The sequence below is a fragment of the Pelodiscus sinensis genome, chromosome 4 (genome assembly GCF_049634645.1).
Source record: "Pelodiscus sinensis isolate JC-2024 chromosome 4, ASM4963464v1, whole genome shotgun sequence".
Classification (NCBI taxonomy): Eukaryota; Metazoa; Chordata; order Testudines; family Trionychidae; genus Pelodiscus; species Pelodiscus sinensis.
This window is the reverse complement of record NC_134714.1, coordinates 32,132,801-32,155,941: the sequence shown is the minus strand read 5'-3', so window position 1 is coordinate 32,155,941 and position 23,141 is coordinate 32,132,801. Positions and strand designations below refer to the sequence as shown.

The 23,141-nt window shown below is 42.5% G+C and overlaps 1 protein-coding gene across 5 annotated transcripts in view; it reads right to left on the bottom strand.

Annotated features, from left to right (window-relative positions):
• Window positions 1–23,141, bottom strand: part of TTC7B (tetratricopeptide repeat domain 7B) — a 256,223-nt gene that overhangs the window by 44,213 nt on the left and 188,869 nt on the right. For all 5 annotated transcript variants that reach the window (XM_075926715.1, XM_075926716.1, XM_075926717.1 and 2 more), the window contains one exon: window positions 10,126–10,328. In XM_075926715.1, coding sequence (XP_075782830.1) covers window positions 10,126–10,328 — 203 coding nt within the window. The remainder of the gene's footprint in view (window positions 1–10,125; window positions 10,329–23,141) is intronic.

The following is a 23,141-nucleotide window of genomic DNA, read 5'->3' as shown; positions in this document are numbered from 1 at the left end:
CGACTTCCTCCCAATCTTCCCCGGCCAGCCCCGCTTCCCTCCTGGCCGGTTCTCCCTCTCTCCTCCCGGCCAGTCCCCCCCGCATCTGAGATCAAGTATGTCTGGTATTTTTTTTGAAGCCACCTGGTAATCCTATACTCAGAGGCCTCATAAAAATATACAAAAATATTAAAACACAATTAATCTATAAAAAAGCATTTTATTGCTGCTTTCTAGAAGTCAAAAAAGGATGAGAACAAAATAAAAAATATTAGAACACAATTAGCACAAAATGGAGATGTTGAGAATCAAATTAATCAACATGGGCATGATGGAATTCTTGAACTGGCCATGTACCAATGGATTCATGTTTTTAATATTCAGTATGAACATCCACATTATTTTTGTTAATAGCTATTTCAAAGAATTCTTTATTTTTTGGAGGGCTAAGGGACAGAGTAGCGAGGGGGGTAGGCAGGTGGGCAAGGGAACTCTCAGCCCTGCGATTTGTGGCACACACACACACACACACACACACACACACACACACACACACACACACACACACACACACACACACACACACACACACCCCACCCACCTTATTAAAATCATGCCACTCCATGGATGTTGCCAGACCAGAGAATGATGGAGTAAAGAGGAACTTGATTTACCTTAATACATATTTTGCCACCCAGTTGAAAATTGATATGTTCTGAATGTTCTGAACATTCTATTAAAATTGCAACTGTTATTTAATCAACCTGTTCTCTATTACTACATTCGGTGTATATTCAAAATAGCAGAATATCTTACTGCTGCTTTCTAGAAGTTAATAGTAAGTCATATTATATAAGAAAGGCAATTAAAAAAAGATTAAAGACAAAAAATCAACAGGCCTGAGACATAGCCTTTTATAGAATTATAGTTCATAAAATTGCTAGACAGATCTGAAATTTCAATCCAGTAATCACAATTTAGAAATACCAACTTTTTCTGATACTGGTGCCTTCACAGTGTTGTTCCTACTATGTCATTGCTGTTGGGCCTAAACATCACTCTAGTACAAGTGCAACTAATAGAAAAAAAAAACGAACAAAAATACTGAATTGTGCAAATGCACATAAGAAATTACCAGATTTCTTCCTCAAAATACTCTCTTGGATATCAACAACAAATATGTCACTGGAGATTGAATACTCAGAAGACTCAAAGAACACTCTGGAAGACACAAGTGAGCAACAGGAAGAGGACAGTGCAGTGCCATCCTGTGTCTAATAATTACTCCAAAATTAAATTGGCCTCAATTAAAGAAGGGTCCAGGTTTGCCAATGGGGAGGTAGGAAGCTGGCAAAGGGGGCAATTGCCCAGGGACTGTGGCAATTTGAAAGGGCCCATGGGCTTTGGATATTGACGTACCTATGCCTACTCTGGGGAAAGTGTCTCCTGATTTTGGGGTTACTTGGCATATCAAAAGTGTCTTTGAATCAAGAGACACTGCTGCAGCTTTTTCCCAGCAGGCAGGTTGGCTCTGGAGAAGGGAGGAGAGGTGCGGTACGGCTGTCCTGGTGCTTTTCCAGACAGGTGGGGGATGAGGATGGGCAGGCCCAGGGTTCTTGTGCCAGGGCAGGGGTGTGCTTGGGGCTTCTCCACATGGTGGTGGGGAGTTATGGTAATGGCAGAGGGAGAATGGCAGGGGTTGATTTTTCTGCCTTGGAGCCCAGAATTGCTGTCAGTGGGCCTGAAAGTCTCACTTATTGTCACTTTTCTTCCACTATTTGATCTGAGCAGTGGGTCTGGCCCACGAAAGCTTATGAACATCAATAAGTGAAACCTAATAAACCATCTTGTTAGTCTTTAAAGTGCTACATAGTCCTGTTTATTATCACAGGCCAGTTCCTCAAGCCAAATTCACAGGGAAAGCCTGGAATTACATTACATACACAAATTCTATTCACATGCTAAGAGACTCAGTTGTGATTTAAATTGGTGGGGACTATCACTGAAGGTGCTAACAACTTTCTGAGTGGTATCCTTCCTGTCTTAGCAATCTATTTATTGACTTTGATCTTTATTTGCTTAGGTTTAGCACCCATTCTCCAGATACTTAAAGAAAAAACAGGAGGGGGGGGGGGGTGGAAGACAGAGCATCATTCTCTTCCCCCGCACTTTTCCCTTCTCCTATTTATTTCAAGTTTTCATATGCCCTACTCATAACTCCGGTCATCTGAAGAAGTGGGCTGGGCCCACGAAAGCTCATGATACCATCTACATGCTTTGTTAGTCTATAAAGTGCTACCAGACCATTTGTTGTTTTTTTCACTTATTGATGTTCATATCAGCATTAATAACACTGTACTGTAGGATATCTCATGGATAGTAGATGACTTTAAGGAACCTGGAAGCATCCTGAGAAACAAGAACAACAAAGTGATCTTCTCTGAGACCCTGTCTCATGAACAAAGTAAGGCAAAAGATTCTGGAAGTGAACTGCTGGCTAAATAAGTAGTGTAGAATTGAGGGTTTGAGGTTTGTGAAACATTGCTTCACCTTCTATGGGGAAAGGGGCTCTACATAGTTTAGATGACTCTGACCTCATTAAAAAAAGGGATCAATGTTCTTTGAAACAGGCTGGCTAGAATAGTCAGGAGGGCATTAAACTATAAAAAAGGAGAAGGATAACAAAATAAAAAAATATTAGAACACAATTAGCACAAAATTGAGATGTTGAGAACAAAATTAATCAAGGAACTGAAGGGCATGACGGAATTCTTGAACTGGCCATGTACCAATGCTAGGACCCTGGGTAACAAACAAGTGAAATTTGAATTTGTCATTTACCAGCATAAATGTCATGTAATTGGCATTACTGAAATCTGAGAGTATGATTTCCATGATTGGAGCATTAAAATAAATAATTATAAACCCATATTCCAATTATGGAAATCATCCTTTATTCCATGAGCAGAATAAATGTTGTTATATGCACAGGGGCATGGTGTAGATGTACGCTACCCATGGAAACAATACTGCTGGCTGTGGGCACTCTGCTAATCAGCTGGGTAGCATTTGACTCTCTCCTGGATGGCCGCCCAGGTGCTCAACTTACAGGGAATACTAATTATAACCTATTTAGGAAAGACTAAGTAGGCAAAACAGGAGGAGGAGTTACCTGTTTTCTAGTCACTGATTTCTTCAATGAAAATGATCCTGAATGCTTATGGATCAATGTCCTAAAAGGTAAAGCAAAATATGGGGTAACAGTTGATATCTGCTATGGACCATGAAGTCACACTAGGGAACAAGATGACAGGCTCTTTATGCACCTATCTATAATGTGTAGAAAAAAAGCTGTGTGATTATGGGGGAGACATGATGGATGTTACATTCTGCCAGTATTAAAATATTTTGGAATTTGTAAAACTTATAGAGGACAATTTACCTAACTCAGAGTGTTGCACTCAATATGAGGGGAACTGTATATTAAATCTCATCTTGACAGATGAGGAGGAACCAATCATGGAGCTAAATAATAATGGTAATTTAAGTACAAATGATCATGACTAACACATTTACAAACGTGCAAAAGAGAATAAAGTCCAGACAAGGGATATATACACAATGCTTTAACAGGGCCAGTTTCACAAACACTGAAAATATTTAGGAGCTAGATCAACTGGGAGGAAGAATTTAATGGGAAAATTAGATAATTTGGAATTGTTGAAGATGCCCCCAAAGCCACAATCCTACAACAGAGGAAGGCGGCCATATTGGTTACAAAACTGACCTGATTTAAATTGATCCTATGGCTTGGGGAGGCAAGCCCTCCAGCCCCACCTGTTCTGCCTGAGCCCCTGCTCCTTTTGTGCTCTGCCCACAATATGGCTCTTGTCCCCTTCCCTGGGCATGCCTCCAGCTTGGCACCAGTCTGCTCCTGAGTTCTGCACAGCTGCTTGGAGGCACAGCCCCAGCTTGCTCTGGAGAACTGGCAGGTGGCGTGGCCCCAGCCTTTTCCTTTCCCTTCCCTGGAGCACCAGTGGGTAGTGTTTCCCCAGCCTGCCCCAGAACTCAGGAGAGCCAGCAGGAGGTGCAGCTGCAGCCTGCTCCAGCCCCGGAGCTCCAGAAAGTTGATAGGTAGCATGTTTGTAGCTTCCCCCAGCAGCAGAGAGCCAAAAGGTGGCATGGCCCCAGCCTCCTCCAACCCCAGAGAGCTGACAGATGGCATTGCCTCAGCTTCCTGCAGCCCCAGAGCTCTGGAAAGCTGGTAGGTGGCATGGCTGTAGTCTGCCCCAAACCTGGAGCTCTAGAGAGCTGGTGGGCAGTACAGCCCCAGGCTCCCTCAGCCTGGAGCACCAAGAGGTGTATCCTCAGCCTCCCTGGGCTTTGCCTGATGGCCAGCCCCCTAACCAGGTGCTCCCCTCACTTGCAGCTGAGCCACTGGACTCAGCGCTGAGAGGACAGGTGGCTTGACACAGTCTCCAGCCTGCCTCTGCTACCCCTAAAGCAGGCTGGGGCAGGGGACTCCAGTGCAGCATGGGCAGGACCAGGTGAGGCAGGTTGGGAAGGGAATTCCCTCCCCCTGCCTATGATACCTGCCATCCATGATGGCAACTATAAAAAATGAACATATAACAAATAGAAGACTCGAGAAAAGGAAGCAAAGAGACAGAAGAGGAAATCTAAAGCCTGCAGAGGTAAGGATAATAAGGAATTTTAAAAATATATTTGGAAGAAAAAGAATCCTAACAATGGCATTAGTCCATTAATAGATGGAAATGGTAGAATTATAAATAATAATATAGAAAAGGCAGAAGTATTCAATAAATGTTTCTTTTCTGTATTTGGAAAAGAAAAGTATCTCAGAAGAATGTTAGCTGAAGTTAGACATTTTTTAAAAACCAGATCCAGACAATTGCATGCAAGGGTTTTAAAAAAAATATGGCTGAGGAGCTTAATGAAACTTTGAGGCTGATTTTCAGTAAGTCTTGGAACATCAAGGATGTTCCAGAAGACTGGAAGAAAGCTAATGTATCAATTTTTAAAAAGAATAAATGGTATAACCCAGGTAGTTACAGGCCCTCAGTCAGACACTGATTCCAGGCAAGATAATGGAATGGCTCATGTAGAAATTGACTAATAACAAATTGAAATATGGCAATATAATTAATGCCAATCAAATCTGGCTTGTGGAAAACAGATCCTATCAAACTAACAGTTACAAAAAAAATGAGATTACATGTTTGGTTGATATGATCGGAGCTCTGCAAATCCACGGATATCCACTTTATATCAGCAAATATCCACATTCACAGATGTAGATGTGGATATCCGTTGTTCATTTTTGAGGATATGGATGCGGATACAAATTTTGTTTCTAGAACCCTACAAATTTGCGAATATGCACTTTATATCTGCGGATATTTGCATCTAGATATGGATGAGGATAAACATGGCTAATTTTTTTTACCAATACAGAGTTCTAGATAAAACATAAATTTGATCTAGTGGGTATTACTGATTTTTTTCACACCACTGCACAATGTAAGCTTTCCTGACACCAATAGTAGTGCAGACAGGGCCTTAGACTTCTTAAGTCATCTGATTGAGTACTGCATGACAGTTTGATTAAAAAACTAGAAAGATATATAATTAACATAGCACACATTACATAGATTAAAAAATTACTAACTGATAGGTCTTAATATATCAGGAGAATGGTACATGTAAATGATGAAGGAAAGGTCACGGATATCAGTGATCTGCATAGTTTGGTAAACTGGGCCCAACCAATCAATATGTTTTAATATAGCTAAATGTAAACATGTACATCTAGGATCAAAGAATGTAGGCCATTTTTATCTGATGGGGAAATACCTTGGGAAGCACTGACTCTGAACACAGTGTGAAGGTCATAGGATATGCTCAGCTGAACATGAGCTTCCATTGCAATGCTGGGGCCAAAAAAGCTTATCCATCTGAGGACAGCATTAACAGGGAAATCTCAAGTAGAAATACAGAGAATGTTTTACTTTTATAATTGGCTCTAGTGAGAGTGCTGCTCAAATACTGTGTCTATTTCTGGTGTCTACAGTTTAAAACTGGAAGGTATTAGGGAAGAGATAAGGAAGAGAAGGGTAGGGGGTGAACTGTTAATGGTTTGTAAGTATCTATGTCGGGAACAACTATTTAAGTCAAGCAGAGAGAAGTATAACATGACGACTGAATGGATGGAAGTTGAAACTACACAAATTCTAACTAGAAAGAAAGGTGGAAATTTTTAAAAGTGAGCAATTAATTAACATTTACCAAGAGTCATGCTGGACGCTCCATCACTGACAATTTTAAAGTCAAGACTGGAAATTTTTCTAAAAGATCTGTGTGACATTGCATCTCCATATTTTTATGGAAATGTGCTTCTGAATATGAATATGCCTAACTCAAATATGCTTTAGACAAAATGTTACATGTAACCTACTGGAGAGCTTGTAATCCCCGAATCTGTATATTCTCTATGTGTGTATATATCATTCCTGTACGTGAAGTCAGAAATATGAAGTATTAACCTGTTTTATTAATGAAGACTATTATTAGTACTCAAGGAACTTACTGGCCCAGTACTCATGTCAATGATCAGTGAATAGTCTTGTTTTTTCTGTAAAAATGGACTGTGGTTGGTCCTGCCAAGACAGGTGGGCAGGTCACCTGATGCTAGAACCCATACTGGATACGGTACTTTTCCATGGGAATGTGAAAGGGTTGAAATTGAACACGAAGAATTCCCGCCTTGGGGAAAATCAATTTATGAACAGGAAATTAAAAAACACGGAATTGCCAGACACCAAGACACCTGCTGCTTACCACCCAGAGACTGAATGGGGGAGGAACTGTGCCTAACCTAAGAGGCTGCCTAGCTTGTGTGAAAAGATTATTAGAACTACTGTTTGGGGAAGGAATTGCATGAAATTATTTTCTTAAGACTATTAGGCTTATCTGGCATGTTTTATGTAACTTAGTAATTTATTTTGATTTGTTATTACTTGCAACCACTTAAATCCTACTTTTTATGTTTAATAAATTCACCTTTGTAAATAATGTAAATAATTGTTACCTGGGGAGACAATAGCTGTGCATCTCTTTTAGTGAAGAGGACAGGGGGCTGCAGACAGGAGAGTTTAAGAGGGAGAGCAAGAGATCCCACCGCTGAACAGGCTACCAGGTGAGAGTACTAGCTTTTGGTGTAAGTGAATTTGCTTGACTGTTTGAATTTTGAATATGATTTCAGGTGATTTCAGTTTCAATTACTGTGGCAGTTGGGATTGTGTGTCTGGGAGTGTTTGATCCTTTGTCCCCTTGATTGCTTTTGATCAGCCTCAGGATCAACCTTCCCCTGTGTGACTAATGAGGGGGTGGGCCTGACCTAGACGAGCAGGTTTTAAAAGCCAGAGGCAGAGAGACCAGGGGAACAAAATGGACAGGGGGCTGCAGACAGGGGAGTTTAGGAGGGAGTTTGAAAGAGGGAGGCCTGCCTTGGTTAGGAAGACCCACAATATGTGTGCTAGCACTGCTTCTGTCTCCTTGGACTCTGCCTGTAGCCAGACAGACCACCTGACCATGGATATCTCTACCCAGATCCTGGTGTGGTTTTGCAGGGACTGTGGCTTGCAATTCCCACTTACTGCAATCCAGGCAGAACGGCCATCCAATGTGAAAGGTGTCTGTTGGTGGAATCTCTCAGGAAGCAGGTAGGAGAACTACAGGAGGAGGTAGGTAGGCTGAGGAGCATCTAAATCCACAAGCAGTTCCTGGACAGTATTCATGTGGAGACAGCTGAGGTAGCTGTCCCACTACGCAAGCCTGCTGACACACCACTGGTGGAGGTGGAGATGGCTCAGGGAGACACTGGCAGCTGGTCACTTGTGGCAGCAGGCAGTGCTCCACTTCTGCTCCAAACCCTCCCACCGTGCTATTGGGAAACCGTTATGCTCTTTTTGGTATAGGAGATAAGGAATGACCCCCTACAGCTGAGGAGGCGAAGCCTCGTACTCCCAAAGAAGGGAGGTCTGCTGCCACCACTGCGAGCAGGTAGGGTAGTGATGGTTGGAGACCCTCTACTGAGGGGGACAGAGGCACCCATCTGTCACCCTGAAACATCATCTCAGGAGGTATGCTGCTTGCCAGAGGCCTGTATCTGAGACATTATGGAGGCACTGTTCAAGATTATCTGGCCCTCTGACTACTACCTCATGCTACTCATCCATGTGGGCACTAATGATAGTGCAAGGTATGACACTGAGTGGATCAAGAGTAACTACAGGGCTCTGGGAGTACGGTAAAGGAGTCTGGAGTGCAGGTGGTATTTTCTTCTATCCTTCCTGTCAAAGATAGGGGCCCAGACAGAGACAGGTGTATCCTAGAGGTGAATGCCCGGCTCTTGATCATGGGATGCTATTCCAGGAAGGACCATGAAGCAGGGATGGGATTCACCTTTCAAGGAAGGGGAAAGACTGTATTTGGATGCAGACTGGCTAATCGAGTGAGGAGGGCTTTAAACTAGGTTCGACAGGGGCAGGTGACCATAGCCCACAGATAAGTGAAGAACATGGAGACCTGGGAGATAGGTAGGAAACGGGAGGGAGTGTGGGCTATAATAGCAGAGAAAAAGAAGGGATAGGGCAGAACCGGGAGGCAAGATCAAATCAATGTCTTAGATACCTATATACAAATACAAGAAGTCAGGGTAATAAGCAGGAAGAACATGAAGTGCTAATAAACAAACACAATTTTGACATCATTGGTATCACAGAGACTTGGGGGGATAATACACACAAATTGGAATATTGGTATACAAGGGTACAGCTTACTCAGGAAGAATAGGTGGGGAAAAAAGGGAGGAGGTGTTGCCTTATATATTAAAAAATGTATACACTTGGACTGAGGTGGAGATGGACGTAAGAGACAGATGTGTTGAGAGTCTCTGGGTTAGGCTAAAAGGGGTAAAAAACAAGGGTGATGTCATGTTAGGGGTCTACTACAGGCCACCTACCCAGGTGGAAGAGTGGACAAGGCTTTTTGTAAACAACTAAAAAAGTGATTGAGAAAACAGGTTTTGGTGGTGGTGATGAGGGACTTCAACTATCCAGACATATGTTGGGAAACTAACACAGCGGGGCACAGACTATCCAATAAGTTCTTGGACTGAATTGAAGACAACTTTTTATTTCAGAGGTTGAAAAAGCTACTGGGGGGAAGCTTTTCTAGATTTGATTTTAACAAATAGGGAGGAACTGGTTGAGAATTTGAAAGTGGAAGGCAGCTTAGGTGAAAGTGATCATAAAATCATAGAGTTCACGATTCTAAGGAATGGTAGAAGGGAGAACAGCAAAATAGAGACAATGGATTTCAGGAAGAGAGATTCTGGTAAACTCAGAGAGCTGGTAGGTATGGTCCCATGGGAAGCAAGACTAAGAGGAAAAAAAACTGAAGAGAGTTGGCAGTTTTTCAAAGGGACATTATTAAGGGCCCAAAAGCAAGTTATTCCGCTGTGTAGGAAAGATAGAAAGTATGGCAAAAGACCGCCTTGGCTTAATCAGGAGCTCTTTCATGATCTAAAAATAAAAAAGGAGTCCTATAAAAAGTGGAAACTAGGACAAATTACAAAGGATGAATATAAGTGAATACAGGTATGCAGGGGCAAGATTAAAAAGGCAAAGGCACAAAACGAGCTCAAACTAGCTACAGACATGAAGGGAAACAAGAAGAGATTCAAGGCTGAGTAGCCTTGCTGTACAGTTGCCTCTATTCCGATGTAGTAAAACTCAGTTATTTCATTCTTCTCAAAACAGGTAATTTATATTGTGAGATAAATCTGCAAAATAAGCCATTTTTGATAGAAGAGCAAAATTCACATGAGAATGGCAAAACCCACTACCCTTTCTTTAACTTCATCTTATAAGCAACTGATTTTTTTAAGAGTAATCAAATAACTGCACGTCAGCCAAGAAATTAACCAACTTAGGTGAAATATAAATTTCAATGAGTCATAAACACTTAAAAATTGGGACAGCATAGTATAAAAGCAATAAGGTCCCCAAAATAGAATAGCTCAACTTGAAGTTATAATGTTTATCCATTGAACCCATGACTTACCAGTCTCTGCATGCTTTTTACATGGGTAGGACTGATAGATAAGGCCTCTTCATACCAGCGTTTGGCTTCATCAATATTTCCTCGAAGTTCAGCCACTTGACCTCTCATGTAGAGGACATTATGTGACATTGGAAAGAGATTAGCTGCTTCCTGGATACATGCTGTGGCTTCAGCAGGCTTCCCAATTCCTATGTAGACTTCAGCTATAAGAGGGGAAAAAGTAGATACATTAATGTTATGTTCTCCGGTTATTCATAATATGCTAAAACTTTGCAAGAGCAGTTATATTTCTTTAGGGCTTTTTTCTCCCATTTCCTGCCAAGTGAAGAAGGTTATTTTATTCAAGAAGGGTCACAACTGAAGCTTACAAGAAGTTGTTACATAAACTGTACCCAAAATGAATCTTTTAGAAAATAAGCAGTTTTTCTGTCAAGTGAATTCTTAATTTTTCTTACAATGGCTGTTCCAGACAGCTGAGAGCTTTTAACAGAAATGTTTCAGTACTACAAGGTAACCTTAAAACAGGTACCTTTAATAAACTCTGGTTATTCTACAATCCTGTCAGCATATACAATGGCAGTATTCAAGTAAACCACTGTCCCCCCACATTTGAACTGACTGGAAGGCATCGATTATTGAAATGACTGAAAAGTTTCTGTTTGTTATTGATTTGATTTTACAAGTCACAAGCTGAGGGAAGTGGCATCTGCTCATATTCCCAACCACTGTAAGTAGCAACCTGATCCAAATTTTCCTATTGAATATTTAAACCTTTTCTTCTTAACACGTTTGATAAGAAAAAGATAGTTCTCAGTAGCGTAACAGAATTGTGTGCCAGGCTTACTCAGCATTCTGATTTGCTGAAAAACTGCTTGTAACACATGAGAAATACATTATCTAACACAGCCCCATAGTGATTTTAAATAAACAGTAAAAGCTGTAGATTTATATTGGCAATAGTTAACTTAAAATGATTCATAATTGATTTAAATAACTGGCTGGCCTGAGAATGGACTGTCTTTACGTTGGGTTGACTTGCTAAAAGTTGCCCAATAAGTAATTAATGGATATATATGAAAGTGTTTTGTTCCAGGCATTCTCCAAGTCTTCAATTTTATGATTATATTGATCAATTAGCTCAAAGTCCATCTTTGGACTGGGAGCAAAGGGCTTAATGATGATGATCAATAAACAATTGTTATCAATTTGTTTGGACAGCATAACTGGGCCACACATCCTGACCGGGACCTCTGGATGCTACCATAGCACAGTTTAACAACAAACAGCAACTAATTTGGTTTAAAAAGTCAAAGCACTAAAGATGCGTCTCTTCTCTTCACGATAACTTCACACAGACAAACAAGCTTTCATGGAGGACCTTGCAACAAAAGCTGAAGATGCAGCTAATCGAAGGGAGCAAGGAAACATGTACAGAATCACCAAGCTTGTTTGTGGCAAGTATCGTGGCAGGACAAATGCCCCCATTAAGGACAAACAAGGGCAGTTACTGTCAACAGAGAAAGAGCAAGAAGAGATGGTATAAGAAGGCTGCAATTAAAACAATTTGCTGCCCCTCACATTATCTCTTATCCACCCTGAATAACAAAACTAAATATCTTTTTAAAAAGTTTTGCTTAACAACTCTGATATTATTGTTCACCATATGATTTAAATCTTTTCTTTAACCTTGGTTCGATGACATCTGAGGCTGGTAAATGCTACAATCTGATTACACATTCCCATTCTTTTCAATCTCTCATCATATGAGTTTTTCACAGCCCTTAATCATACTTATGTCCCTTCACTTAACTCCCAATAATTCCGTAATATCTCTTCTAAGATGGGATGACCAGTACTATATGCACTATTCCCCGAAGAGGTTGCATCACTATTTTTATATAATGCCATTATACTGTTCTCTATCCAATTCCTTTTGAAACTGACAATTTTGTTTGTTTTTCTGCATTCAGCCACACAATGAGGAGAGGCCTTCATTGAGCTGTTTTGACTATCAACCCGGTCCCTTTCTTGAGTTTATACTAGTATTTAAAACCCTATGAAGCAAAGAGGTAATTTAAATGTTTTCCTTCATTATGTTGCATTTATCAGTACAGAATTTTATTTGCCATTTAGCTGTGCATTCATATACTTTAGTTAAGTCTCTGAAGTTCTCTGTGGCCTTGATATACCTAAACAGGTAGCTGCCTCACTATTCATACCACCCTTTTCCAGATCATTAATATATTTCATGGGATCTAGTATAGAGCCTTACAAAAACCCCACCATTAACCTTTAGCCACAGTTAAAATTGTCCATTTAGTTTTATTGTGTGTCTCCTTCTTCTTCCTGATTTTGATCTATGACAATACTTTGCCTATTTTTGATCTATGGTAAAACTCTCACTCCACAACTACTTAGTTTCTTAAAATATGTAGTTCTAACACGAATACAGAATCAAAAATACCCAGTCATAATTAACAGGGAGGACCAGTGTGGTCAATAACACCAGAGAAACAATAGCATGAAGAGTTTGTTTTTGGTTGCGTTAAATTTAACTTGACAATGAGCCATACAAGGAAGAGATATCACAAAACAGGTAACAGATGTAGCATTAAATGGAGGGAGAGACAGACAGACAGATCAGGAATGATGAGGAAGGTCCAGAGTTGCTGGTTTAGACAGTAGATGATGTGAGAAGCTGGTGCCACCTAAAGACACAGATTTGAATGAAAAGATGCATGGATCAAACATGGAGCCTTGGGGGACACCTGTGGTAAGCGAGAGAGAGTTGGAGGAAGACACATGTAAAGGCACACTAAAAACTGGGAATGGTAGAAGAACTAATAGAGGATAGGAGTCATGAAAGTCTGAAGGAAACTAATGAGAGTAAGTGAGTAATCAGAAAAGTCAGGGAAGGATAAGAGCTGGGTAAAGAATGGGCTTCAGGTTCAGAATTATTAATCTTTTGCCTATTCTGGGAATTTACATGAGCACTTTTCTCACAGTGTACTCTGATTAAAAACATTACTTTATCTTTTAGGAATAACCTATATTGCCAGGTAACTGAAGTCTACTGCAGATAACTGGCTCAAACTTAAGACAAGACTGAAGTTAGTGAAAGTTTGTATTATTAGTCAGGGATACAGAGGCTTTAGTGGTGAAGGAATTAAAAGCAGCAGTCTTTGAACAGAACAGTATGAAAGAAAGGATGGAAGAGCTGGGGAACAAGGAGGAGATATGGAGCAGGTGATGCAGAGAAAAAAGGAGATCTCAAAATGTTACATAAATGTCATAACGGGGGCAGGAGATTAGGTAACCATTTTGAGGCTCACCCATCATCAGCTATTGATAAGAACTGAAAAGAGGTTGTGGCCCTAATTTCATGAGAAACTCCAAAAGCACTAAGGAGCAAATTTTGAATGAAAGGCACTTTGTCTTTATAGAACACAGTGGATCCATCATTATTGCGCACACCACCTCTATGCTTCTGGCTGAGGGAACGATCACAAGAAATGCAATTTAATTGATAACTGAGACACAGTTAAATTGCTTAAATGAAAGCTCAGTGAGTGCCAAAAGCACAAGATTTGAATCCTAAGAAGAGAAGGTTTCCTCACTGGTGAGAAAGTTAGGAGTAGACTCTAAGAATTTGCGAGTCAATGGATGAGCGAAAATTGAATAACCATCTGATAGTGGAAGGCACACATTGATTATTGCCATATGACTGTGTAGAAATGAGGGAAAGCCCAGTTGTTTTGAGTGACAGAAAATAGTACAAAATGAGGTGAATATCGAGGACTCAGGAGATACATTATCTTCTGTGCTCACATGGAAAATGCTTTCACTTGGCTGATTAGTGTTTACTAGTGGAATCCTTTCTGCAGTTATGATGGCTAACTAAATGCCAAACCATGAGATGAAACGCTCTGGAATTGGGACATTTGAGCTTCCCTTTCTCTTGGTGTCAAGAGATGAGGAAAGTATTAGATGATAATCAGAGGAGGAAATGACGGCCATAGGAGTTTTGGGAACCAAAAATCTCTCTTTCCCTATCCGGATGAATTTTCCAAAAGGGAGAAAAAGCATAGATAAGATGATCTGAGGATGGATCGAATGCATCATCAGAGAGTATAGTTCCAGAACTCCTGTGCAGCAATATAGATTGCTTTTTTTTTGTTCATTTCAGAGATAAACAGATCCCAGCGGGAGGGTCCCCAATGAGCTGTTTGCTATTGAATCATGCAGCTCCTATGTATGATGGATAGCATGATGCCTGCTGAGGGTCTCCGCCAACATATTATGAGTTCCTGGCAGATATGTTGCCACAGGGTTATTTGATTTCTCATATACCAGTTCCACAGAGTGACTGATCTCACATCTCCATGTGATGCAAAAGATGGTTTTCATGTTGTCTAACATTACAAAGACATAGTGAGACAAGATGACCTGTAGAAACACCTTGCAAGCTTTTTGGATTCCCCCAGTTTCAGACAGTTGATTTGTATCCTGGTCTCTCAGAGTGCTCAAGTGCTCTGTGCCATATGGTTGCCTATGTGGGCTCCCCAGTCTTAGCGAGTCATCTGTAATGATCATTTTGTTTGGCAAGGATGGTAGGAAGGGAATGCCCACACATACCTGATGTGAATACACCCACCACATCAAGAAAGTAATTACTCTCCAAATATCAGAGGGGTAGCCGTGTTAGTTTGTATCCGCAAAAACAACAAGGAGTCCGTAAAGACTAGCAGATTAATCTGGGCATAAGCTTTTGTAGGCAAAGATGAATCTGATACGTGAGTCTTTGGTCACAAAAGCTTATGCCCAAATAAATCTGTTAATCTTTAAGGTGGCACAGGACTCCTCATTATTATTCTTCAAGGAATTTGTCAAGTATGATGTTTATGCTGTGTTTGGTTGGTGATTACACTATCTGGAGCCATGCCTCAAGTCAACATAGATAGAGTCTGGCAAATGAGTTAGTACATGAAGTCATGTGCCCCTTGAGAGAAAGACAAGTTCTGACTGAAGCTCAAGGGTAGCATTTAATCTTATTACCTGCCTGTTGGTAATAAGACTTTCCAAGTTCATACTGACTGATAGGGAAGTAAGTAAATAAAGCATTAAAAAGGTTGACTCATAAGATTCCTGATATGTCTTGAACCCTATTGTTGATATAGGTGAAATTAGTGAAACCATTCCACTTAAAATGAGCTGCTACTATCAGAAAGACCTTGATAAAGAACCCTACTTCAGAGAAACACTATTTCATTACAGCAAGGGGAGCTCTTCACCCACCCTGTACTGGACTCTGTAGTCCAGGCTGCCACAGAGAGGTAGACAACATCTTAAATCCACTCCTAAGAGGCTAAACATCTAGACATGCTGTGGCTGGTATACACCAGACTGCACTAGCAGGTTCCAGAATAGATTCATTAACAAGACATGCTATTCAAGTGGATCCAGTGGTTTGTAGGATAACCAGGAGTTTGTATTGAGTGTCCTGGACTTCTTCTAGGGAGATCTGGAATTCCTCAGGTACCCTTTGCAATAAATCCTGAAACTGCTTATGATTATCTGGAGGGGAAAGAGATGCAGGGGTGACTGCTTATGGGGCCACAAAGAAGGCAATTTTGTCTGTACTGTTTCATATTATTTTGCACAATGTCAGAAGGAGGCTCTGATTGTTTCTTTAGAGGGGAATGGTGGACCAATTCCCCGACGTAATGCACAGTCTGTATATCTGGCATACGGGGCCCATGTTTTCTAGTATGATCAGTATGTTGCTTCAGGAGAGAGTTTGGGGAGGGGGTCCCAAGGCCTGGGGTACCAGTGGAACTGGGGAAAATGCTGTGGTGGGTTTTGGTACCAGGAGCACAATGGACACTGCTTGAAAGAATTTATTTATGGGTTTAGGTTTGGCTTTGTTTTTTTGGAGTCTAAATAGTAAAAATTATGTACAGTTGCCTCTATTCTTTACTGGATGTAAACAAAACAGAAACACAAATAAGGTGTTTTATATTTTTGTCTTTAGTAGTTGTCCTTGCTTTTGCTTTTTTGGTTCCCTGCCCTTTTAACAATACAAAGCTTCCCAGATAATAAGTCTGCTGCTGTGAAAAGTGATATTTGTATGTTACTCATCATTTTTCACAGTCTTCCAGCTAACTACTAAGTCTGTTGTGAAAAATGGTTATTAACAAACATACAAATATCACTTTTCACAGCAGCAGACTTACTAACTAGCGGGGAGGCTCTGCAAAGTGATACTTGCGCATTTGTTAATATTTTTCTCAGCAAGTCTGTACAAATTAAGCCCTGGCAGGAGGGAGGATGCAGTGGGGGCAAATGTGATTTGGGGGCAGGTATATGGGGGCCACAGGAAGCAGTGGGGACCAAGAGTGAAGGGGGCGATTAGACCTGTGGCTGGAGCCCAAGATCAGAAGCTGCTGGAGTTGGAGCCTAGAGCTCTGTGGCAAGAGCTAAAGTTTGGATCCTAACCTTTGCAGGTGGAGCTTGTGGCTGGAGACTGAAGCCCAAGCTCACTTCCTCTGGGAAAGGGAGGGGAAAGGAGTTACCTGGAGGGTGTAACTATGCAGTCCGAAGTTATCGCTGACCATTCCTGGAGAAAATAAATGGATAAGGCAGTTGTCAGAAATTGGGGAAACTGGATTCAAGGAATGGTCTGTTGTGTGGTCCTCAGGTGTACTCTCAAAACGACTTCTCAGCTCCTTTTTTGGAGTGGTTTGAGCCTAACTGGGAAGAAGGTAGTGGCAGGCGGTTCATGTGTGATCTATGGCCCTCTGGCTTATTGTACATCAGGTCCTGCCAAGGCTGGCTCCCTTGTCCCTGTGGGAGTAGCAGTTCAAAGCACTCATGCACTGGGCCCAGCATAAGCTTCAAAAGTCTTCAGAGTGGTACTGGAGTCTTTCAGCCCATGCACTTTACTATCTGTCTACTATGCAAACAGAGCCTGGCCATTGAAGGGCGGGTCCTGAATTAAATGATGTGCCTTGGTGGAAGCAGCCAGCAAGATTGCTGCACAAAGAAGGCAGGTGCTATGGTGGAAGCTGTGAAGTCTGAGGTGTCTGATGCCACTTGGAGAGCAGCTCTGGCAAAAGCTGTTCTTGTCGAGAATTGTCTGGAATTCTCTGTGGGAGCCCTCTCTGGGAGGACATTCTCAAATTTGGCTGTGGTCTGCCACATATTAAAATCATAGTGGCTCAAGAGAGCCTAGTGATTGGCCACATTCAACTGCAGCCTAGTTGAAGAATACATTCTCTGTCCAAATACATCCAGCGTCTTGGAGTCTTTATTTTTGTGCTTAGCTCTAGGTTGTCCCTGATGTTCCCTATGGTTAATCACCTCAACCATCAGGGAAGTTGTGGCACGGTGAGAATAGAAGTATTTGTGCCCCTTAGTTGGGACAAAGTACTTGTTCTTTACCCACTTGGAGATGGGGGCAGAAAGGTGGGGGGCTTACCACAAAGTGTTAGGGTATGTCTACACTACCACCCTAGTTCGAAGTAGGGTGGTTAATGTAGTCAACCGAAGTTGCAAATGAAGCCCGGGATTTAAATATCCCGGGCTTCATTTGAATCTTGCTGGGCGCCGCCATTTTTAAATCCCTGGTAGTTTGGACTCCGTGCCCGCAGATACACGCGGCATAGAGTAGGTAGTTCGAATTAGGCTAATTCGAACTACCGTTACACCTCGTGGACAGAAATCCTAATTCGAACTACCTACTCCGTGCTGCGTGTAGCCGCAGGCACGGAGTCCGAACTACCGGGGATTTAAAAATGGCGGCACCCGGCAAGATGCAAATGAAGTCCGGGATATTTAAATCCCAGGCTTCATTTGCAACTTCGGTTGACTACATTAACCACCCTACTTCGAACTAGGGTGGTAGTGTAGACATACCCTTAGTTATTTTTGATTCCCTTTTATGAAGGCAAACAGCCACCCTACTAGGGCCTGTGGCAGAGAGGACATTAAACAGTCTGCTTGCTCCTCAAATTTCTCTGCTTGCAGGCCGAAGTTGGATGTGACTCTATTTAGTAGTTTCCTGGTGCACCTTGAAACAGGAGAGGAGTTCTCATGACAATCTTCTGTGACAACAATGTGACAACGATACTGTAGCTTCCATGGTGCTGTCTGGTGGTCCAGTAGGTTGACCCCCCCTTCATCTACATGGATATGGCGGGAGGTGTTTCTTGTCCTGAGGCCTCAAGCACCAAAGGAGGTTGAGTTGTCAACGCCATCAGCCTGCCCGAAACTTATGACAAGTGGACTGGTTGGGAAGGCTAAGTGAACCATCATGGGTCCAGTACTACCGTGCAGGCCACTAGTTATGGGGCCACAGGGCAGATTATGGTGCTTGTGATATAGATGGCATTGACGGACTAAGAGGTTGCCCTGCCAATACCAAACCCTGATTTGTACTGGATCCACATCCAGAGCAGTCAGTACTGTGTGACCAGGATCTACTGGCTCATGGTCGTGACTACAGGAAAATGGTCCGAGTGAGACATGAGCCTCTGAGGGCACCTCATGACAGTGGCACTTTGTGGATCCAAGATAGGAGACCAGCAATCCATGACTCATGCTCCAAGACTGATATTTGGATGAGGAGTGAGAGCTAGAAGTATTGCAAGCTAGAGTTCCCTGAACATGGCGATACCTATCTCAGGAACTGGTGACAGGGCTCACAGATCCTTTCATCCAAACACTCTGAGGATCTGTAACAGCAACTTGGCTCTAGGAGTCTGTCTCAATGTTCTTGCTACTGTGAGTCTGTGCCAGATAACTGATAAAATATGCCTTGAGTCCTGCTGTTGGTGTCCTACATCTGGTGATCAGGGAGGGCACCAATGCATTTGCCTCCCCAAGTCCGAGATGTTTCAGCTCCTTGCGGGTGACTGGTGCAAGGATGTACCACATGATGAGGATTAAAGGCAGATGAAAGAGTCCTAAAGTGGGATTACCCTGAGGTCTGGGTACTGCCTGGGCTGGTTTGGGCAGCACTCGAAGTATCAAGGTTTCCTGTGCAACCCAGAGAGCTTTGGGTGTCGAAATCACCTCAAGGAGGTCTGGTTCTGTGTCTGGGTTTCTAGGCAAGAAATGGGATTGGCTGCATCCCTCAATATGAGCTGAGCCCTGGCTTCCCAAATAGGGAAATTAGCTACCCAATATTGGCTTTAGGCTGTATCGGTCCATCCCCTTGCGGGGAGTAGATCAACCCCTACTAGGGACCTTAGATGATATGTGACTGAATAGTTGTGTAACCGTATAAAATCTTAGTGTGAACGACTATTCGATAGTTCCTGGGGGTGGGGCCAGCAGCCAATGTGCTCCTGGCCCTGCTCCCAGAGAACCCCCGCCACTGCATGCTGCTGCCTCTCTATTACAGGCAGCAATGCGGGGTGGCAGGTGAGAGCCAGTCTACCAGGGGAGCCAGTTTAAAAACTAGCTACCTGTGCAGATGGGCTGCCTGCTGCCCCATGCTGCTGTCTTTGATACGTAGGAGATAGGTTTGTCCCTGCAGACATATCGACAGCAGACCCTATGCATGGGGGGGGGGGGGAGTTTGAGCCCCCTGCTCCCCGCTAACCTGCCCCCACCCGCTGCACTGCTGTAGAGGCAGCAGTGTAGGGGGATGGGGAAGGTGGCACTGAGAGGGGTGGTGAGGCAGCACTGGCTCCTGATGGCCCCCCCTTGCTGTGGGGGGGCATGTGGGTCTGTGGAGCTGGCACGCATGGAGAGCCTGCTTGAAAGCCGGCTTCCTGTGTATATCATCTCCAGCCTGCCCCCCTCAACCTCTGCACTGCTGCCTCTCAGAGGCAGCATGGTGGGGGTGGGAGGGCAGTCGGGTCTGGTGCTCTTATGGTGCCTGATTAAAGCCAGCCCCTCACAGGCACTGGCTCCTGTTCCCACGAGGGGAGTGCATGTAGCTGACAAGATTAACTGATAAGCCCACTAGGAGTGCGGTGAAGCACTGGAATGGGTTACCTAGGTAGGTGGTGGAATCTCCATCCCTAGAGGTTTTTTAAGTCCTGGCTTGACAAAGACCTGGCTAGAATGAGTTAGTTGGGATTGGTCCTGCTTTGGGAGACCTCGATGGCCTCCTGAGGTCTCTTCCAGCCCTAGGATTCTAGGACTACACTTTGACATCACTGACCCCTACCAGTCTTTTTTGTCTTTTTGGCTGACGCTGGACACCAAGTTGGACCTTTGCTCTGGGGCCAGAACGAATGCCAGCTCATTAAGAGCTCTTTGAGCCTGATCTCATGCTCCTTCTTAGTCCTAGTCTTAAAAGACTTACAGACACTTGTCGCTTATATGCCCTTTACCCAGACACCTACTATATTGATTACTAAGGCTACGTCTCAACTACACCCCTCTGTCGGCAGAGATTGTAAATTAGATGTATCAAAAGATGTATCAAAAGCCGGGATTTAAATATCCCACGTTTCATTTGCATAATGGTGGCCATCTGTCGAAAATGCCCCATCTAAACTGCCGTTTTTTTCAAAAGCCTAGTTTTGAAAAAAAGCAGCGGCTGCCATTATGCAAATGAAGCATGGGATATTTAAATCCCAGCTTAATTTGCACTTTCAATACGTCTAATTTACATCCCTCTGCCGACAGAGAGGTGTAGTTTAGACACACCCTAGCTGACACAGAGCAATCAGAAGGCTTAAAGCCTGAGGACCGAGGCATGCCCCATTCCCTGGGTAAGTCATAGGCAGGACTAACAAAACACTAGCTACTGTTAAGAATTAACTACCTCTATTACTATTTATATAATTATACAAGAACTAACACCACAAAGGGAGAGGCAATTCTCGATTTAGTCCTGAGTGGAGTGCAGGATCAGGTCCAGGATATAACCGTTACAGGACCGCTTGGGAATAGTGACCATAATATAACAACATTCAACATTTCTGTGGTGGGAAGAACACCTCAGCAGTCCAGCACCCTGGCATTTAATTTCAAAAAGGGGAATTACACAAAAATGAGGAGGTTAGTTAAACAGAAATTAAAAGGCACAGTGACTAGAGCCAAATCCCTGCAAACTGCATGGAAACTTTTTAAAGACACCATAATAGAGGCCCAATTTAAATGTATACCCCAAATTAAAAAACATAGCAAGAGACCTAAGAAAGAGTCACCGTGGCTTAACCACCATGTAAAAGAAGCAGTGAGGGACAAAAAGGTATCTTTTAAGAAGTGGAAGTCCAATCCTAGTGAGATAAATAGAAAGGAACATAAACACTGTCAAATCAAGTGTAAACATGTAATAAGAAAAGCAAAAAAAGATTTTGAGGAACAGCTAGCCAAAAACTCAAAAAGAAATAACAAAATGTTTTTTAAATACATTAGAAGCAGGAAGCCTGCTAAAAAACCTGTGGATCACCTAGATGATCGAGCTATAAAAGGAGCAATCAAGAATGATAAAGCCATTGCGGAGAAACTAAATGATTTCTTTGCTTCAGTCTTCACGACTGAGGACGTTGGGGAGATTCCTGAATCTGCACCGTCCCTTGTGGGTGATGAATCTGAGGAACTGTCCCGGATTGAAGTGTCATTAGAGGAGGTTTTGGAACAAATAGAAAAACTTAATGTTAACAAAGCTCCGGGACCGGATGGTATTCATCCAAGGGTTCTAAAAGAACTCAAATGGGAAATTGCTGAGCTATTATCTGTGGTTTGTAACCTATCCTTTAAATCGGCTTCCGTACCTAATGACTGGAAGGTAGCCAACGTGACACCAATATTTAAAAAGGGCTCTAGAGGCGATCCTGGCAATTACAGACAGGTAAGTCTAACTTCAGTACCGGGCAAATTAGTCAAAACAATAGTAAAGAATAAAATTGTGAAGCATGTAGAAGAACATAAGTTGTTGGACAAAAGTCAACATGGTTTCTGTAAAGGGAAATCCTGTCTTACTAATCTGTTAGAGTTCTTTGAAGGGGTTAACAAACTTGCGGACAAGGGGGATCCAGTAGATATAGTATACTTGGATTTTCAGAAAGCCTTTGACAAGGTCCCTCACCAAAGGCTCTTGTGTAAATTACATGGCCATGGGATAAGAGGGAAGGTCCTTTCTTGGATTGAGAACTGGTTAAAAGACAGGAAACAAAGGGTAGGAATCAATGGTAAATTTTCAGATTGGAGAGGGGTAACTAGTGGTGTACCCCAAGGGTCAGTCCCGGGACCAATCCTTTTCAACTTATTCATAAATGATCTGGAGAAAGGGGTAAGCAGTGAGGTAGTAAAGTTTGCAGATGATACCAAACTGTTTAGGATAGTCAAGACAGAAGCAGACAGTGAGGGACTCCAAGAAGATCTCACCAAACTGAGTGATTGGGCAACAAAATGGCAAATGAAATGTAATGTGGCTAAGTGTAAAGTAATGCACATCGGGAAAAATAACCCCAACTATACATACAGTATGATGGGGGCTAATTTGGCTACGACAAATCAGGAAAGAGATCTTGGAGTTATCGTGGACAGTTCTCTGAAAACTTCCACACAGAGTGCAGCGGTGGTCAAAAAGGCAAATAGGATGCTAGGAATTATTAGGAAAGGGATAGAAAATAAGACCCAGAATATCTTACTGCCCCTGTATAAAACTATGGTACACCCACATCTTGAATACTGTGTACAGATGTGGTCTCCTCACCTCAAAAAAGATATTTTGGCCTTGGAAAGGGTTCAGAAAAGGGCAACTAAAATGATTAGGGGTTTGGAACGGGTCCCATATGAGGAGAAGTTAAAGTGACTGGGACTTTTCAGTTTAGAAAAGAGGCGACTGAGGGGGGATATGATAGAGGTCTATAAAATCATGAGTGGTGTGGAGAGGGCTGTTAAAAAAAGTTATTTATTAGTTCCCATAATAGAAGAACTAGAGGACACCAAATGAAATTAATGGGTAGCAGGTTTAGAACTAATAAAAGAAAGTTCTTCTTCACACAGCGTGTAGTCAACCTGTGGAACTCCTTGCCAGAGGAGGCTGTGAA